Genomic DNA, 20691 nt, shown 5'->3' with positions numbered 1-20691 from the left:
AGAGAAGACTCTATACATGGACATCACCAGATGGTCAATACTGAAATCAGATTGATTATATTCTTTGCAGCTGAAGATGGAGAAGCTCTATATAGTCAGCAAAACCAAGACCAGGAGCTGACTGTGGCTCAGATCATGAACTGCTTATTGCAAAAACCAGACTTAAATTGAAGAAAGTAGGGAAAACCACTAGACCATTCAGGTATGACCTAAATCAAAACCCTTACAATTATTCAGTGGAAGTGACAAATAGATTCAAGGGATTAGATCTGATAGACAGAGTGCCTGAAGAACTATGGACAGAGGTTTGTGACATTGTACAAGAGGGAGTGATCAAGATCTTCCCCAAGAAAAAGAAATGCAAAAAGGCAAAATGTTTGTCTGAGGAAGCCTTACAAATAGCTGAGAAAAGAAGAGAAGCTAAAGGCAAAGGAGAAAAGGAAAGATAAATCCATTTGAATGCAGTTTCAAAGAATAGCAAGGAGAGATAAAGCTTTCCTCAGCAATCAATGCAAAGAGATAGAGGAAAACTATAGACTGAAAAGACAAGAGATGCCTTCAAGAAAATCAGAGATACCAAGGGAACATTTCATGCAAAGATGGGCACAATAAAGGACCGAAATGGTATGGACCTAATAGAAGCAGAAGATATTAAGAAGAGGTGGCAAGAATACACAGAAGAACTATACAAAAAAGATCTTCATGACCCAGATAACCACGAGGGTGTGATCACCCACCTAGAAACAGACATCCTGAAGTGTGAAGTCAAGTGGGCCTTTGGAAGCATCACTATGAACAAAGCTAGTGGAGGTGATGGATTTCTAGCTGAGCTATTTCAAATACTAAAAGATGATGCTGTGAAAGTGCTGCACTCAATATGAGAGCAAATTTGGAAAACTCAGCAGTGGCCTCAGGACTGGAAAAGGTCAGTTTTCAATCCAGTCCCAAAGAAAGGCAATGCCAAAGAATGCTCAAACTACTGCACAATTGCACTCATCTCAAACACTAGCAAGGTAATGCTCAAAATTCTCCAAGTGAGGCTTCAGCAGTACGTGGGCCAAGAACTTCCAGATATTCAAGCTGGATTCAGAAAAGGCAGAGGAACGACAGATCAAATTGCCAACATCGTTAGATCATAGAAAAAGCAAGAGAGTTCCAAAAAAACAATTATGTCTGCTTTATTGACTATGCTAAAGCCTTTGACTGTGGATCCCAACAAACTGTGGAAAATTCTTCAATAGATGGGAATACCAGACCATTTGACTTGCCTCCTGAGAAATCTGTATGCAGGTCAAGAAGCAACAGTTAGAACTGGACATGGAACGATGGACTGGTTCCAAATTGGTAAAGGAGTATGTCAAGGATGTATATTGTCACCCTGCTTATTTAAGTTATGTGCAGAGTTCAGTTCAGTCGCTCAGTCATGTCTGACTCTTTGCGACCCCATGAACCACAGCATGCCAGGCCTCCATGTCCATCACCAACTCCCATAGTCTGCCAAAACCCATGTCCGTTGAGTTGGTGATGCCATCCAACCATCTCATCCTCTGTCGTCCCCTTCTCCTCCTGCCCTCAATCTTTCTCAGCATCAGGGTCTTTACCAATGAGCCAGCTCTTCACATGAGGTGGCCAAAGTATTGGAGTTTCAGCTTCAACATCAGTCCTTCCAATGAACACCCAGGACTGATCTTCTTTAGGATGGACTAGTTGGATCTCCTTGCAGTCCAAGGGACTCTCAAGAGTCTTCTCCAACACCACAGTTCAAAAGCATCAATTCTTCAGCGCTCAGCTTTCTTTATAGTCCAACTTTCACATCCATACATCACCACTGGAAAAACCATAGCCTTGACTAGACGGACCTTAGTCGGCAAAGTAATGTCTCTGCTTTTGAATATGCTATCTAGGTTGGTCATAACTTTCCTTCCAAGGAGTAAGCGTCTTTTAATTTCATGGCTGCAGTTACCATCTGCAGTGATTTTAGAGCCCAGAAAAATAAAGGCAGCACTGATTCCACAGTTTCCATCTATCTGCTATGAAGTGATGGGACCAGATGCCATGATCTTAGTTTTCTGAATGTTGAGCTTTAAGCCAACTTTTTATGCAGAGTACCTTATGCAATATGCCATGCTGGATGAAACACAAGCTGGAATCAAGACTGCTGGGAGAAATATCAATAACCCCAGATACTCAGATGACATCACCCTTATGGCAGAAAGTGAAGAGGAACCAAAGTGCTTCTTGATAAAAGTGAAAATTTTGGCTTAAAACTCAACATTCAAAAAACTAAGATCATGGCATTCTGTCCCATCACTTCATGGCAAATAGATGGGGAAACAATGGAACAGTTACAGACTTTATCTTGGGGGGCTCCAAGATCACTGCAGATGGTGACTACAGATATGAAATTAAAAGACACTTGCTCCTTGGAAGGAAAGCTATGACCAACCTATACAGCATATTGAAAAGCAGATACATTACTTTGCCAACAAAGCTTTGTCTAGTCAAAGCTATCGTTTTTCCAGTAGTCATGTACGATGTGAGAGTTGGACTATAAAGAAAGCTGAGCGTAGAAGAATTGATGCTTTTGAACTGTGGTGTTGGAGAAGACTCTTTAGAGTCCCTTGAACTGCAAGGAGATCTAACCAGTCAATCCTAAAGGAAATCAGTCCTGAACACTCATTAGAAGGACTGATGCTGAAGCTGAAACTCCAATACCTTGGCCACCTGCTACGAAGAGCTGACTTGTTGGAAAAGACCCTGATGCTAAGAAAGAGTGAAGGTAGGAGAAGAAGGGAGTGATGGAGGATGAGATGGCTGGATGGCATGTCCTACTCAGTGGACATAAGTTTGAACAAGCTCTGGGAGTTGTTTATAGACAGGGAAACCTGGCGCGCTGCAGTCCATGGGGTTGCAAAGAGTCAGACACGACTGAGTGACTGAACTGAATTGATAATGACTATTCAGGTACTTGTCTGCATATCCACATCGACGGGGTTTCTCTAGAGTAGGCAACCACAGAGGGAACTGCGGGGTCGGAGTTAGGTGCATCTTTGAATTTACTAGGTATTGCCAAGATGCTTTCCCAAAGGATTGTTATATCATTTTATACCCTCACCAGTTGTCTGTGCGGATTTCCATTTACCACGATTATCAGACTTTAAAATTTCTATCAATCTGATGGGTGTGGAATGGTGGGTATCTGTTATTTCAATTTGCTTTTCCTCTTAATTGAGCACGTAGTAATTAATAATATGGAAAACGCCACTTTGTCATATACCATGTTCTTAACAGAAGAAAACATAGGAGAATATCTTCTCAATTTAAATCATTAAAGACAATGACTTCTTAAATGAAATTTCAAAGCACCAATCATAAGGAAAACAGTGGTAACTCTGATTGACAAAAGTTAAGGATTTTGGTTTAATGAAGAAACACAGAACAAGGTTATTAGGTTACAGAACGGGAGAAAATATCAATATCCAATAAGAGATTATTATCTAATATAAATATTTACAAACAGAAATGTTATTGAGATCCCAGTTTAAAAATAAAATGGACAAAGCAAATGAATAGACAATTAGCAAAAGTTCAAAAAACAAGCATAAGAAAAGATGCTCAAACTCTCTGACTATAAGAGAAACTAAAATTAAAATGAGACACCACTTCTATAACCATCAGACTGGCAAAATTACAAGGCTGGATGGTGCCAAGTGTTGATAAGGATGTGGAATCATTACTAAAGCCACAACAACTCCCCATGGCACTGCTTGGGGAATAGAGACTGCAGAGCTACCCAAAACGACTTCATCATATTAACTATATGTTCACCTTATAACCCAACATCTGCTCTTGGATATATATGCCACAGACATTCTCACACTGGCTTGTAAGAAGACATGGATGAGGGCGCTGCAGATTGATCTGTGGTGATGAGGAGTTGGAGGCAAACTGGAAGTCCATCCAGAGGAGAAACATTAGGTAATGGATTCACAATATGGAGTACTGTGCAATGGTTACAAAACAGTGAATTACATACATTTACAGTACAACAATGTAGATGAATCTAAAAAACAGTAGTAAGTGAAAACAGTTTAAAACTAATAAGATCCAGAACATGGTCCAGATGTAAATAATAAATACATGTACACAAGACACAACACATATTTTGCAAGATCACATATAAACCAAAACATATATATATTAAACACATCAGAATGGTTGCCTATAAGAGGGAGGTGAATAAGAGAAGGCTATTTGCACAAAAATAAAAAATAAACAGCTGTCATTTTCTCTGAGAAGTCTCCACTGGCCATCTTATCTAAATTAGACATTCCTATTATTTTCTTTAAAAATCCCTTGCTTTTGTTTCCTTCATAACATCTCAATTTAGTTACCTTGTTTGTGTTCTGACTGCCTTCCCCACTAAGATATAGGATTTATGAAGTCAGTATCATTTCAGTGTTGCTCAGCACAGCACCTCTAGTCCCTCTGGTAGTGCTTGGCACAGAGTATAAAAGAAGGATCAAATAAATAATACATGAATGAGTGAGTCATGGATGCTAATCTCAGGAAGAGTGGCTAGGTCAAACTTAGCAGGCAAGAGGAAATCATTAAAGATTCTGAAGGAAAGAGAAACGACCAGAACTGCACTTGACAAGGAAGACTAGTATGGTAGCAACAAGCGGGGTGGACTGGCGAGAGGGAAGAAACTGGAACACCTGAGATCAGCTACCATAGCCAGCATGAGTCAGCGCAGGGAGCCTACGATGAGGTGATGAAAGCGTAGAGAAAGGCAGTGTGAAAGATGCTACAAAGGAAGAAAAGATTCGGCTGGTAACAGACTAGATCAAACTGCTGAGAAAAAGAAGGAAGTAAATGAAGACTTCCTGTCTTGAGCTCTTGCTAAAGCTAAAAAGAGAAATTATGAGCACTTACTCTTTTCGATAGCACAAATGCATATTTGGATATGATGAACTCATGATCAGATATTTATTGAACGTTATCTCTAGGAACTGAAGATAACATAAAGAAAGACATGACATCTGCTTTCACAGAGCTTGTGAAACAGGCAATTATAATGGCATGATAAAGCAATGATGGAGAAGTACAGGGTGCTATTGGAGTGTACAAGTTTGCCAGTGAAGAACTGTTAGATAAAGAAAAGAAAGAAGATTTAACAAAGAATCATTCAGAAGTTGAAATTGATCTTAAATTAGTACTCCCTAGAATCAAGTGAGTAGAGAAAACAGTTATGAAAAGAAAACCAATTTTTCTGTTTTTATTATTTTCCTCTTCAAATCTACACTCTCTTTTCTCCAAGAGAGCCAAAGTATAAATAGATTTTTTAAAGGGTACAGTATTTTTATTTCCAGCCACAAACAGAACTCACAAATGCTTGAGTGAATACACTGAATGTAAATTATTATGAAATACTGCAAACTAGCTAGCTTTGATGATTTTAGTACACTGTCTACAACCAACTTTAGAATAACACAGAATGCATTTATTCCCATCTTAATTGGTAAATTAAAAGTAGCCTAATCAAAAGGAAAACCTCTCAAAGACGAACAGAAAAACTTTTTTTTAAAAGTGGTATTTTACTGATCAAATTCCATTTGAAATAATTCCAATCAATCAGACAGTTTTCTGGGCTGCTGTTGTCAATATCTGGGGACATACCATCATACGTTCCACTTTCTAATAACGTTCCACTCTCTTCCAGTGCTTTGAACTGTTCAACAGAAATGAAATTATAGTCCACCCCTGGTACTTCCCCATCCCTGGGGGCCCTTGTAGTACCTAAGGAGAGAAAAAAAGAAAAAAATAGGTTGTAAAGTGCTTTTAAACTTATAAAATGTTGAAAATAATTGAAAATTCAGTTTATAGAGAACACATGGGAAACACTATTGAATATATTGTATCTAGACTAGTAAGAGAATTTGAGGCAAATTAACATTCCTAGGTCAAAGTAGGATAATACTATAGGATGAGTAAATATATTTTAATAAAATCTATAGATAGCTATGAAATTCAAAATTACAAAGATTAAAATGTTAGTGTCCAAGAAAGCTTAACTTTCCAAGACTCAACAGTTAATTCTTCTTTTAAACCCTAATTCTCATGCTTAACATTTAAAGGAGAGGTAAATCTACCAAGGAAAGGCTTCAAGTTCACGGAGCTACCTTACATATTTTTCCTTCCTTAGCAGAAATGTAAACTAATACTCTACTTAGAGTTGTAAGACAATAAAAAAGAGAAACAACTTTTAAAAACTTTCAGCAATAGACTCCACTTAAAAAACCTGAACAAATATTAACCACGCAATTATTTTTAGACTCATTAATAAAGAGCTCAGAGCTTAAGGTAGGAATTCACAAAATGTAATTTTATACATATTGCTGCTTAGTCATTATTCTCTTCAAGTAATTTCAAAACATGAAGCCATAAGCAAATTGCTTAATGAAATTCACTACAGCAACTGAGCACTAAATTTCTGTCTATTAAGGAATCAATGCCAAAGTAAAATCTTTTCAGATCCAGGATATAAATTCAAGTTAAGGCAGCACTACTGTACTTTACTGAATTTCACTGAACAAGAACCAATATTTTTTTAACTGAAATTGGAAAAGTCACTTCAAATACTATAAAATACAAACAAGATATCCAGGTAGTTAGCCTGGAAACAGAGTTAGGATACTGTCCTGCCCATCCTTGGGAAGGATAAGCCCATTTCTCTATTTATGCTACCGATTTGTTAACAGCACTCCTAGCCAGAAACCTGAGACAGTAACCGTGGGCTCTTCCTTCTACTCTACACCTAGTCACCAAATGTGGTTGATTCCATCTCCTAAACACCTATAGGATTTATATACTTGTCTTCATTCTCACATCCACTTAATCCAAATCAGTATCAATGGGCTGTATTGTTGGTCTCCTGAGTTCAACCCTGTCTTCATCCTAGCTACAGACCTTAACCAAACTGCAATCAATGACTTTTCTAAAACCATCTGAGCAAAAAACCTCTAAACCTCTAAATGGTTCCCCCGATCCTTGATATAAAATCCAGGTTCTACCTCTCCAGCTTCTTTCTTGCCTCACCCCTTTCACATTCTAGGCTTCAGCCTTAATCTATTTTTTTTTTTTCAATTCTTTTAATGTTCCTCCCACTTGCTTATTTCCAAGGCCTTTGCGAAGCCATTCTTTTCCTTGGAAGACTTCCTATATCCTTTCCCTCTTACCTCAGTTAACTCCTACTCATCCTTCAGCTTCTGACTGAGAAAGCTTCTTTAGAGAACTTTCCCATCTAGGTATGGGAATATGCAGGAACCTTATCTATTTGGTTCAGAGCAATACCCCAAGTCTCTGCACAGTGTAAATCCCATAGCAGGCACTCAATAGAGATAGTTGTCAGATAAATTAAGTAAAATTTTATACCAATGTAATCATCACAGGCCCTGGAAATATGCTATCATATTATAAATTAATTCATGGGAACTTATTAATTGCTTTTACATTCTATTATATTTTGTAATGTGAAAAAACCCCACAATGATGATGAATGGTAATAATCTCAGAAAATAATGATTAAGCAAACATTCTAAGTAACAAAGACTGTTGCATTTCTTTATCTGTTTTACATTACAGAGGATACAAAATCTCTAAAATATAACTTCCCTTTTTAACATTTTTTTTCATATCAAATTTTTGTTTCTCATATACTGATTAAAATTACATTGTTAGAGTTCTCAAATTCACAGCTTTCAGTTCCACATTAGGTAAATGTTAATCTTAGAAAGTAAATTCAGCAATTAAATTTATGATTAGCAGCTGTGATAGATGGAAAACATGGCCATGTATTTTACACCTCCTCCTATCAAGAGATGGAGCCTGTTGCCTCACCCCTTGAATCTGAACTGGACTTATGGCTTGCTTTGAATAACTTAGTGTGATGTACAAGTTCAGGAGTCTAGACCTCTGTCTTTGCCTCTTTGGAATGGTCCCACCACCATGTACAGATGTCCAGACAAACTACTGAATGATGAGCGGGAATCCCATCCAATAAACAGCACCAAGGCCCAGATATGAGAGAGACCAGTTTAGCCCCTCTAACGCCAGCTTAGCTGCCAATGACCAGCCACATGAGTGGGTCCAGATGAACTCAGCAAACTCATGAAATCATGAGAAATCATACATGATAGTTATTTTAAGCCATTATGTTCTAGGGTAGTCTGTTATGTAGCAAAGGCTAAGTGAAATATTATCTAAATAAACTATATATAAACATAATGACTATATAAAATCCAATTTAAAAGCAAATCATACTAAAGATAATACTATTTTATTAAAAAAAAAAAGCACTGACCCAAGAGGCAGAAGCAACGCCGCATTTTAGTCTAGGATAATCATTTGTGGTAAAATTTTGAGCAAGCACTTAAATCCCTCTGGGCTTGGTTCTCTTTCTGCAAAGTGGCACTGAGCAAGATGGCGATCATAATTCTTTCCATTAATAAACATAAAATGTGTGATTCCAGCATATATATTTCCAAGACTTACAAAGTAGCTTGAATGTTAATTCTCTTTACAAATGTATTATACATTTTCACTTCTTCCCCTTCAAATAATGTACTCTGATATACATAAAGTTTTCTACCTTCCCCTATCCAACGCCACTGCCCTCAGCACTCCCCAAAATTTACCTTTCTACTCTTGATACTCTCTATACACTTAATGTAAAGCTTTGTACATCCCCTCCAATCAACACTGTATTGCTCCTTTTTACATAAAAATTCCTCCAGTTCTTCTCCCTCAGTGTCTAATTCCTCTCCTCTCATTTTCTCTTGAGCACATTCCAATCAGATTACTGCCCCAACTGGTCCCACGAGACAATCTGCGCATCAGAAGTTTCCACTTTGCTTAAACCAAAGGTCAAGTGTCAGTCCCTAACCTGACAAATCAAAAACCTCTGACAAAACTGATCACTCCCTCCATTTTCTGTTTTATTCTGAAATGTACAGAAAAGTACATAAAACATATATATAAAGTTTAGTTCAGTTCAGTCGCTCAGTCATGTCCGACTCTTTGCGACCCCATGAACTGCAGCACACCAGGCCTCCCTGTCCATCACCAACTCCCAGAGATCACCCAAACTCATGTCCATCAGGTCGGTGATGCCATCCAGCCATCTCATCCTCTGTCGTCCCCTTCTCCCTGCCCCCAATCCCTCCCAGCACCAGAGTCTTTTCCAATGAGTCAACTCTTCGCATCAGGTGGCCAAAGTATTGGACTTTCAGCTTTAGCTTCAGTCCTTCCAATGAACAGCCAGGACTGATCTCCTTTAGGATGGACTGGTTGGATCTCCTTGCTGTCCAAGGGACTCTCAAGAGTCTTCTCTAACACCACAGTTCAAAAGCATCAATTCTTTGGTGCTCAGCTTTCCTCATAGTCCAACTCTCACATCTATACATGACCACTGGAAAAACCATAGCCTTGACTAGACAGACATTTGTTGGCAAAGTAATGTCTCTGCTTTAGAATATGCTATCTAGGTTGGTCATAACTTTCCTTCCAAGGAGTAAGTGTCTTTTATTTCATGGTTGCAATCCCATGCAGAAATAAACTCTAAAAATCACCATCCTCAGTGAGTTTGGAGCCCCCAAAAATAAACTCAGACACTGTTTCCACTGTTCCCCCATCTAATTCCCATGAAGTGATGGGACCAGATGCCATGATCTTCGTTTTCTGAAAGTTAAGCTTTAAGCCAACTTTTTCACTCTCCTCTTTCATTTTCATCAAGAGGCTTTTTAGTTCCCAACTTTCTAAGGGTGGTGTCATTTGCACATCTGAGGTTATTGATATTTCTCCCGAGAATGTTGATTCCAGCTTGTGTTTCTTCCAGTCCAGCGTTTCTCATGATATACTCTGCATAGAAGTTAAATAAGCAGGGTGAGAATATACAGCCTTGATGTACTCCTTTTCCTATTTGGAACCAGTCTGTTGTTCCATGTCCAGTTCTAACTCTTGCTTCCTGACCTGCATACAGGTTTCTCAAGAGGCAGGTCAGGTGGTCTGGGATTCCCAACTCTTTCAGAATTTTCCAGTTTATTGTGATCCACGCAGTCAAGGGCTTTGGCATAGTCAATAAAGCAGAAATAGATGTTTTTTTGGAACTCTCTTGCTTTTCCCATGATCCAGCGGATGTTGGCAATTTGATATCTGGTTCCTCTGCCTTTTCTAAAACCAGCTTGAACATCTGAAAGTTCACGGTTCATGTATTGCTGAAGCCTGGCTTGGAGAATTCTGAGCATTACTTTACTCGCATGTGAGATGAGTGCAACTGTGTGGTAGTTTGAGCATTCTTTTGCATTGCCTTTCTTTAGGATTGGAATGAAAACTGACCTTTTCCAGTCCTGTGGCCACTGCTGAGTTTTCCACATTTGCTGGCATATTGAGTGCAGCACTTTCACAGCATCATCTTTCAGGATTTGAAATAGCTCCACTGGAGTTTCATCACCTCCACTAGCTTTGTTTGTAGTGATGCTTTCTAAGGCCCACTTGACTTCACATTCCAGAATGTCTGGCTCTAGGTGAGTGATCACACCATCATGATTATCCGGGTTGTGAAGATCTTTTTTGTACAGTTCTTCTGTGTATTCTTGGCACCTCTTCTTAATATCTTCTGCTTCTGTTAGGTCCCTACCATTTCTGTTCTTTATCGAGCCCATCTTTGCATGAAATGTTCCCTTGGTATCTCTAATTTTCTTGAAGAGATCTCTAGTTTTCCCCATTCTGTTGTTTTCCTCTATTTCTTTGTATTGATCGCGGAGGAAGGCTTTCTTATCTCTCCTTGCTATTCTTTGGAACTCTGCATTCAGATGCTTATATCTTTCCTTTTCTCCTTTGCTTTTCACTTCTCTTCTTTTCACAGCCATTTGTAAGTTTAAATAACATTTATTAGTAATAAGCAGTAACAAAGCATACTAATCCAGATGAAGAAAGAGAACATTACCAGGATGCCAAAAGCCCCCTCATATGTCTCCAATCACAAATGTCTCCCTCCCTCCACCCCCAACGTGACCATCATCTTTACATTTGTGATAATAATTTCTTTTTTTAAAAAATATTTTTAGCAACTGAGTAATGCATTTCTGAGCAACATAGCTTAGTTTTGCCTGCTTTGCAACTTGATGGGATTCGAATCATACCACATGCATCCTTTTGTGTCCACATCAATACTTATCATGTTTTTAAACTTCTGCCAACATGTTAAGTATATAAAGGTATCTCATGCTGTATTTAATGTGCAACTACTTTAAAAGATTGAACATTCCTTTTCATATATTTACTAGCCATAGAGATTTCTTCTGTTGTAAAGTGGCTGCTCAAGTCTCTGTTGGGCTGCCTATCTTTTTACAAGCTGTAGTTCTTTACATTCTAAATACTACATTACTTCATCAAATCTAAGCAATCAACAGCTTCTAAAATACACCATTATTTTAACCTAAAAAAGAAAAAAAAAACCCTGGCAATTATAATTGAAATATTTCACGTATTGCAATATGCATTCCAATTGTTCAGTCCAGTTCAGTCGCTCAGTCGTGTCCGACTCTTTGCGACCCCATGAATCGCAGCACGCCAGGCCCCCCTGTCCATCACCAACTCCCAGAGTTCACTCAGACTCATGTCCATCGAGTCGGTGATGCCATCTAGCCATCTCATCCTCTGTCGTCCCCTTCTCCTCCTGCCCCCAATCCCTCCCAGCATCAGAGTCTTTTCCAATGAATCAACTCTTTGCATGAGGTGGCAAAAGTACTGGAGTTTCAGCTTCAGCATCATTCCTTCCAAAGAAATCCCAGGGTTGATCTTCAGAATGGACTGGTTGGATCTCCTTGCAGTCCAAGGGACTCTCAAGAGTCTTCTCCAACACCACAGTGCAAAAGCATCAATTCTTCCACGCTCAGCCTTCTTCACAGTCCAACTCTCACATCCATACATGACTACTAGAGAAACCATAGCCTTGACTAGACGGACCTTTGTTGGCAAAGTAATGTCTCTGCTTTTCAATATTCCAATTGTAGAGAGGCTAAAATGTGAAATAATTGTGTCTCAGCACTGCAGTCTTTTGCCAGATATATGTGGTTGGGAATGGGGTGTTTCTGCTACAGAAATATGCTTTGCAATATGCTTTCTTCAAATAGTGCTTTCTGCAAAATCAGACACCAAAAATAAGAAACGCTTACGGAGAAAACAGGACAGGGTTGATCTCTCAAAGTCTACTGCAACTCAGTAAATGGAGCACTAGCAAAGCCAATAAGAATCCCATGAAAACTATTAATACAATTTAGTCGATGTTATGTTCCTAACAAAAAATACTAGAGTAAATAAAATACTTCATCTTTAAAATTTTCTGTGAAAAGGTAGCTTGACAGAAAGGTACAGAGGGTTGAGGACACTGAATAATAAAGACAAGGCCAAAGGTACAATCAATAATTTTAAGATAAAGTACAAGTTCAAATTGAGAAGAGAGGCCAAATTGAGGTGAACAGGCATCATACACAGTAAAGCAAAAGCAACATTCAGCTGGGTCTGTATATTCTTTGTTTACTTGCTGCTACTTGATGATACACAAGATTGGCTACAGAAGATGAACTAAGAACCAATGTCACTTCTCAGTTCAGTGACATCATTCTCCCACCTACTTACCTGCATTATTGAAACAAATGTTGCAAAACAGAATCTTCTCTCACTCTGATTTCACCTTTTTTTTCTCTTTTAAATAAACAGTCCTTTGATGACAGAAGTTTTTCATTTTAATGTAGTCGCATTTATCAATTGTTTCCTTTAGAGCTAACGGTTTTGTGTTCTGCTTTAGAAATCCTTTCCAAGGCCATGGGGGTATTCTACATTCTCTTTTAAAAAGCATTACAGCTTTGCCTTTCACACCTAGTACTTTAATGTACTAGAGCTTTTTTTTTTTTTCCGGTTTGATGGGAAGTAGTAGCCCAATTTCCTTTTTTCCCCTAAGTGTTTATTCAACAAGATTTATTGAAAAAAAATCAGTATTTTCTCCTCTAATTGGCCATGGCACTCCTGTCACAGGAATCCTATACAGAAAGGCCCATATGAGACTGAGTGTCTACATCCCATTTACCTACTGACCATCCCTGCACGTTTATCACACTGTTGTAATTATTATACTGCTGTGATCAATCTTGAGATACAGCAGAAAAAGTTCACTTGTTTTTTTTTTCTATTCATAGCCTTTCTATATAAATTCTAGAATCAGATAGGCTAAAAATGTTGAAGTTTTTATTGAATTAGATTGAATCTATTAATCAATGTGAGGAGAACTGAAATCTTTACCATATTGAGTCTTTACTCCATGAACAAGAAATCTCTGCCAAAATATTTAGGTCTTCCTTAATGTCCATTAATTTTACCTTATAGAGATCTTTATCCTTTATACTTAGAGATGCATTAGGTATTTCAACTCTTTTTATGCTATGTTTATGCTATACATGGTATTTTTCTACAAATTTTCATTTTTTAATTGTTGATAGTATGAAAGAATAAAATTATGGGAGCTGATTTGGTCACTTTACATAATTTATCTATAATAAAATTGACTGATTCTAATGGCATAATTTGCCTATAATGCAGTTCACTGATTCGTGTGATAGATTCTATGGATTTTGGGAACCATCACCCCCAAAAGTCTCCCTGCGCCCTTTTGCAGTCTCCCACCCTATGGCAGCCACTGACCTGCTGTCACTATAGTTCTGCCTTTAATAGACGCTCACACAAATGAAATCACACATTAATTTGATTTCAGTAGTGGTTTGTGTCTGGCTTCTTTCACTTTGCATGATGCTTTTAAGATTCATCCAGTTTGTTGTTCAATATCCTTTTATTACTGAGGGGTATTCCAATTCCACTGTATAGATACACCAAAATTTGATTATGCATTCACCACCGGTGGACATTCAGGCTGTTTCCAGATTTTAGATACGATATAAAAACCTGTTGTACAAGTCTTTGTATAGATTTACATTTAAATTTATGTTGGGTTAATGCCTAAGAGTAGAGTTGCTGGGTCATATGATAAGTGTATGCTTAACTTTCTAAGAAAAAGTCTGAAGTAGACATACTACTTTGCATTCCCACAAACAATATATAAGAGCTATAGCTGTTTTACATTACTGTTTCCATGTAGGAATTCCTTTCTGGAGCTTCCTGACAGATTTACTTTTTCTAAATCCCAAGAAAAATGAGTTGAAAGGGAAAATGAAGAGAAAAAATATATACTTCTACTGTGAGAATTAAAGCTTAATAATGTAACATAGAGATGCTACTGGTTTGAAAGAATCTATTGATATCAATTGAAAGCAAGAGCAGGAAACACTGAAAGCAGAATGAAATGTTACAGCTGACATTTCCAGGGACTAGGACAAAAGCATAGGGGAGAGCAGCAGTCACAATCTATCCATCAGTCTTACCTGCAGCTGTTCCCATGCTGCAAGTGTGGGGTCAGGGCTCTGATGATAATAGTGGGTTGTTCTTACAAATATAACACTGAAGGCCAGATAAGACCCTAAGTTGGCAGCTTCAACATGATTCGGTGTAATGTTTTTAACGTTGGGCAGGGCATCTGAATGTTACCTGAACACTATTCAACAATGTTCCTGATATTTTCCTCCATTTGATATTTGCTACAAGTTGCAGAGCTTTGTAAATAAGAGAAGTGCAAGAAGTGAATGCTGTTGTAGAACACTTCAGCCTGAAATCAGAAACTAGTCTACAATCTGAGGTAAAAGCAACATAGACTTCAGTGGCAAAAACAATCGGGGCAAGAAAACAAGTACTCTCAGCATTAAAAAAGGAAACAAGCTTATATGAATGATCAGTGCAAAATGAAATATTTTTTCCTACCTCTGAATATTTGTTACCAAAGATGAAGGCGATCAGATAATGCAACTGATACTTTATGTGCTTCAAATTTTCATTTCAGGAGTGCAAAATTCAAATCTTAAATATGTGTACTAGTATCTTTCAAATTTTTAGATGATTTTTATTTGGCATTTATTTTGTGTTAGTGTTCATTCTTTTAAGACTTTTTTTGTTAGCAAATGCCTGTATCAGGCTGAGACCATTTAAAAATGTTATCAAAATCTTGTTATATTAATTTTTAATAATATTAAACCATTTGATTTCATGCTGTCATTTTCTCTCTTTAAGCACTTGGTACACTCAGGAGAAACCATCCCACACCTCAGTGTTCAGAGCCATTATTACTGCTCTAATGGTCAAGTGTAGTAGTCACTAGGGTTCGCAAGCTATTTGGCTCAACTGGTACTTCGTCACAATCAGCCACAGGTTATACTAAGATTAAACGACGACATCACTTGTCACAAATTATCAGCAACCTGCTTCCCGAGGAAAGGAATCTGCCCCTGTGCTCAAGCCCGAGCACACATCCCAAAGCAATCTTAAAACCCCTTCTTGGAGCATCTGTCTCCTGGGACTGCTACCAGTACCAATCCTTGGACCCAAACAGCCAGGGTCCAAGCAGGAGGAAGAAACTAGATGGTAACTGGAACAAGGACAGCCTAACGCAAAGAATTGTTAACTATTTATAAAGAGTTAACTAAGGCAGAAGGAAAGAGAATTCTAAAGAGTATCATCCTAGAGTTGAACAAGAATACCCAAGTAAGGAAAAAACTTGGAAGAAAGAGATGCTCTCAAAGTCTGAGATTCAGACCTTTTTGGAGAAGGTGCATAGCAGCCCACTGGATGGTAGAGAAGTTTGCTGGGTTGCCTTGGGACAGAGCTGGTTCACTATCAGTGAGTTGAGGCTAGTGGGCAGGGTCTGCTGCAGTACCAATAAAATTCACCAGCAAACTGCTTTGAGTGGAAGGGACATGCAGCAGGGTGTTTTGGACTTACTAGAAAATCAGCTGGGAAACTGGCTGGGCTTGCTGGAAACCCACTGGAAAAATATTTGCAAGAGATTTTGCTGAAATCTGGGGAGCCTGCTGGGTTCCCCACAGAACTCATCAGGAAACTGTGAAGAACTCAGCTGGCACATTGGTGGAATTTATGAAGCCACCTATGTGAGCCTGTTCCTGGACTCACTGCTGGGACTCCCCCTACTCCTACCCCTCACTCCCCTCCCTACCCCAACCATGTGTACCACTGAACTTGCCCCTGGGTAGCTGACTGCTAGAGTGCTGCTGAAACTGAGTATCTTTTGGCAGGCAGAAGCAAAAAGAAAAAGGCACACTGAAGCCAGGAAAAGAAGACTTTTTTCCTCCAGTATCCTTCCTACACCTTCTACTGATAAAGCTCAACGTTGTTCCAGATGGTAAGGAGAAAATGCGACAACATCGTAAGTAGGCAAAAGGAGTAGATTTGAAGCCAAGAGGCTGTGAGTAATAAACTGGCAGACTAGTTTTCTGAGAGATTACATCATGAATTCAAGTTGAATTTTTGTCAAATGTTTTTTCAGCACCTATGGAGAAGATCATATGGCTTTTCTAATCTTCACATGTTACACCAACCTTGCATTCCTGGGACAAATCTCACTTGGTCAAAATGTGTTATCCTTTTTCTATATTACCATGTACTGATTTGCTAAAATAAAGGATTTTGAGCCTATGTTCATGAAAAATTTTGGTCTAATACTCTTAATGTTTTCATCTGGCTTTAGAGTCAGGATAATGCTCAGATCATGGAGTGAGATTGGGAAATGTTCTAATTTTCAGAAGAAGCTGTATAGAATTGGCATTATTTCTTCTTTAAATATTTGGAACAATTTACCAGTACCATCTGGGCCTGAAGTTTTCTCTACGGGAAAATTAAAAACTACAAATTTCATTTCTTTAATAGATACAAGGCTGTTCAGTTCTTCTATTTCTTCCTGAGTGAGCATCGGTAATTTTTATCTTCCAAGGGATTTATACATTTCATATGAATTGTTGAGTTTACTGGCATAAGTAGTTTAGAAAATTCCTTATTATCCACTTAACCTCTGTAGGATTTTCACTGGTACTCTCTCTCATTCCCAATAATGTTTATCACTTCTATTAATCTTTAAGAAGCAGCTCTGACTCTCACAGATTTCTCTCTATTGTTTCTCTATTTTCTAGTTTATTGATTTCTGCTTTTTATTATTTCCTTCCTGCTACTTAATTTGGGTTTACTTTGCTCTTAAGGTAGAAATTTAGATTATTGATAGAGATCTTTATTATTTTCTAATGTAAATATTCATTACTATAAATTTCCCTCTAAATACTGCTCTAGCAACACCCCACAAATGGATATACTGCAGTGAAATGTGTGATACTTTGTAATTTTTCCTGTGGCTTATTCTTTAACTCACAAGTCAGTCAGAAGTGTAGCAATTTAATTTCCAAATATTTGGAGATTTTCTATATATCTTTCTGTAAATGATTTCTAATTTAACTCCATTAGGATCAGAGAACATATTTTACATGACTGAAATCCTCTTAAATGTACTGAATCTTGTTTAATGGTCCAGAATATGATCTATATTTGTATATGTCCCTTGTGCACTAAAGAATGTATAATCTTGTGTTGTTTGATGGCATGCTCTAACAAGTAACAGTTAGGTCAAGTTGGCTGAAAGTGTTATTCATGTTATAATCTCGTTGATTTTTTGCTTACTTTTCCTAAAGCAGGTACTGATATCTTGAATGTAATTATGAAGTTTTCCATTTTAGTTCTCATTCTGATATCATTCCATTCCATCTGAAGAATTTTCTTTACTATTTTTTATAGTACAAGTCTACTGGAGAAAAATCCCCTCATCCTTTTTTTTGTCTCAAAAATTTATTTATTTTTTTTTTAAGAATATTTTTACTGTATACACATCTAGGTTGGCATCTTTTTCCTTCCAGCATTTTGAAGATAACATTTGATTGGCTTCCAGCTTGTACTGTTTCTGTTGATATCTGTAGTCAATCTCCATTCCCTTGAATGATCTCTTTTTCTGTCTGCCTTTCATATTTTCTCTTTATCACTGGTTTTCAGCAATTAGATTACCATGTACACTGACTTTTTTTTTAATGTTTCTACTGCTTGAGGTTTGTTGATACTCTTAGATCTACTGGTTTATAGTTTTCACTGAACCTGGAATGTATGGATATGAGAGTTGGACTGTGAGGAAAGCTAAGCACCGAAGAATTGATGCTTTTGAACTGTGGTGTTGGAGAAGACTCTTGAGAGTCCCTTGGACTGCAAGGAGATCCAACTAGTCCATTCTGAAGCAGATCAACCCTGGGTGTTCTTTGGAAGGAATGATGCTAAAGCTGAAAGTCCAGTACTTTGGCCACCTCATGTGAAGAGTTGACTCATTGGAAAAGACTCTGATGCTGGGAGGGATTAGGGGCAGGAGGAGAAGGGGATGACAGAGGATGAGATGGCTGCATGGCATCACCAACTTGATGGATGTGAGTTTGAGTGAACTCCAGGAGATGGTGATGGATAGGGAGGCCTGGTGTACTGCAATTCATGGGGTCGCAGAGAGTCGGACACGACTGAGCGACTGAACTGAACTGAACTGAACCTGGAAACATTTCGGCCACTATTTTTTCAAGTATTTGTTCTGCTTCCCCCACTTTGGCTTGATAGCATGCTGTAGGTTGGTATGAAGAGATCAGTTACAGTCCTGTTCTGTCTGTAATCCAAGGTCTGAAAACAGATGTTATAGATATCTTGCCCAGTTATTTACGATAAGAGGGTAGACCCAGTATGAGGAGGTGCTTTGTGGCAAAAGTAGAACTGTCCCTGTCTCTCTCACTGTTTGATTGCTTTTTAAAAGTTCACTTTTGTATTGTTTCCTCTCCATGTTTCTGTTTGATTAATTTATAGTGTTATGTCTTCCAGTTCACCAATCTTTTCTGTTGCAGTTTCTAATCTGCTACGTTAAACTCATCCAGTGAGTTTTTGAAGTTCCATATAGTTCCTTTTAAAAATGTGTATCTTGTTTTCTCTTCATTCTGTTCATTTTGTCCTTTAAATCCTTGAGCATATTTATGAGACAACTTTAAAATTTTTGATATGGTCATTATCTGTGTCATTTCTGTGTTTTTTTTTTCTTTAATCAGCTCACTTTTCTTTTAATTATGGGTCACATTTTTTTTTGTTTTTATGCCTAGTAATTTTTTATTAGACACTAGACATTAGGAATATGATGTTATTCAGTGTCTAGATTTTTTTTGTCTTCCTTTGAAGAGTTCTTATCTTTCCCCCTTTCCCTCCCTCTCTTCCTTTATTTTTGCTAACTAGATAAGTTACATGCATATTCACTTGATCCTTTTGGGACTTTTTAAATTACACTTTGTTAAAGTGGGTCTGAATCTATGGGCTCTTTAACACTACTAGTAAGCCATGACCCTTATGGAGTCTCTCCACGCAGCTTGGTTAGAACTCAAATTACTCTGGGCCCTGTGTAAGCTCTGGGAATTGTTAACCTTACAGCTCACAGAGAGTTCTTCGCCTGCTTTGTGAAGTCACGTTCTCAGCTTAGTATTCAGCAATAAATCGAAGAAGGCACATATGCAGTTTGCCTGAGCTTTCTTTATATCTCTTCCTCTCTGATACCCAGCCCTGCAAATTCCTAACATCTCAGAATTCTTGAACACATTATTTCTGTACCCTTAACTCAGAGTCTGCTAAACTCAGCCGAGGCTCTTCCTCCATGTGTTATAGCCTCAAAAGTGCCTCCAAGAAGAAAGCTGACGAAATTACAGGATGCTTTTGAGTGCAATCTCCTTCCTATTCCCTTAGGGACCACAGCTGCGCTCTGTGAAATGCCTGACAACAGTAGAAGTCTCTATCATTAATTTCACTGTTTAAATTGTCTCAGGTTTTGTCAGTGGGCACCCCTACTAGCTGTCTTTTCTCCTAAATGTTCCTCTGATATGTTCCCAAAATTTTTTAACATATTTTCCAGTACAACTGGACGTTCCAACCTCACCTCGCACTTTCCCTACTTTAGGCTAGGAATCAGAATTTTCTCCAGAAAGACCTGGTATCTTTTAGTAAAGAATCACATTTACAGACCAGATGTGACCATCCAATTTGCTAACTGCTACTGATGCATAAGAGTTTCTAAATTCTTGGAAGGGTTTTAGACAGTTCAATTTGTAAGTCAGAAGTTCCTATTAGGATCTGAAATGACTATAGCTGTTTGGAACTTATGAATTAAAACAAATAAACTACAGCTCCTTTCTAGGGCAAAACCTCACACTGGGGAGAAACTGCAAAACTAGGACAATAAATGTAAGTTAAAAAGAAGATTCAAGGAAAAGTGGCAGAGGGCAGCAGAAAGTACAAGTACATATTTTTATTAACTTGCTTTAGCAAGGAAAGAGGAAGCTCTAGAGCTACGAAACTAAAAATGCTGCCCTGAGAAACCCCATGCGTGCAAAATACCAAGTTACTTATAAGGGAATAAAGCTCAGATTGTGTTCAGATTCTTTTTTTTTTTTTTAAGAGCAATGCTTTATGCCAAAAGATAATTAGATAATTAAGACAGGGCAAGAAGTTATGACCCAAAAATCTCATATCCATCCACACAAACGTTTAAAGTATAAAGATCACAGACAATTGATATAATGATTCTGTGAACCCTTCATGGAAATCTGGTAGAGAACAAGCTTCAGACAACCAGAA

General features: G+C 38.0%; 1 protein-coding gene across 2 annotated transcripts in view; it reads right to left on the bottom strand.

The window, feature by feature from the left end:
• The window catches only part of MAGI3 (membrane associated guanylate kinase, WW and PDZ domain containing 3), a 241871-nt gene that overhangs the window by 89921 nt on the left and 131259 nt on the right, over positions 1–20691 (bottom strand). For both annotated transcript variants that reach the window (XM_069600979.1, XM_069600968.1), the window contains exon 3: positions 5680–5799. In XM_069600979.1, the coding sequence (XP_069457080.1) occupies positions 5680–5799 (120 nt within the window). The remainder of the gene's footprint in view (positions 1–5679; positions 5800–20691) is intronic.

This window comes from Ovis canadensis, chromosome 1 (genome assembly GCF_042477335.2).
Source record: "Ovis canadensis isolate MfBH-ARS-UI-01 breed Bighorn chromosome 1, ARS-UI_OviCan_v2, whole genome shotgun sequence".
Lineage (NCBI taxonomy): Eukaryota > Metazoa > Chordata > Mammalia > Artiodactyla > Bovidae > Ovis > Ovis canadensis.
Note: the sequence above shows the minus strand (reverse complement) of the source record. Positions and strands in the feature narration are given on the sequence as shown.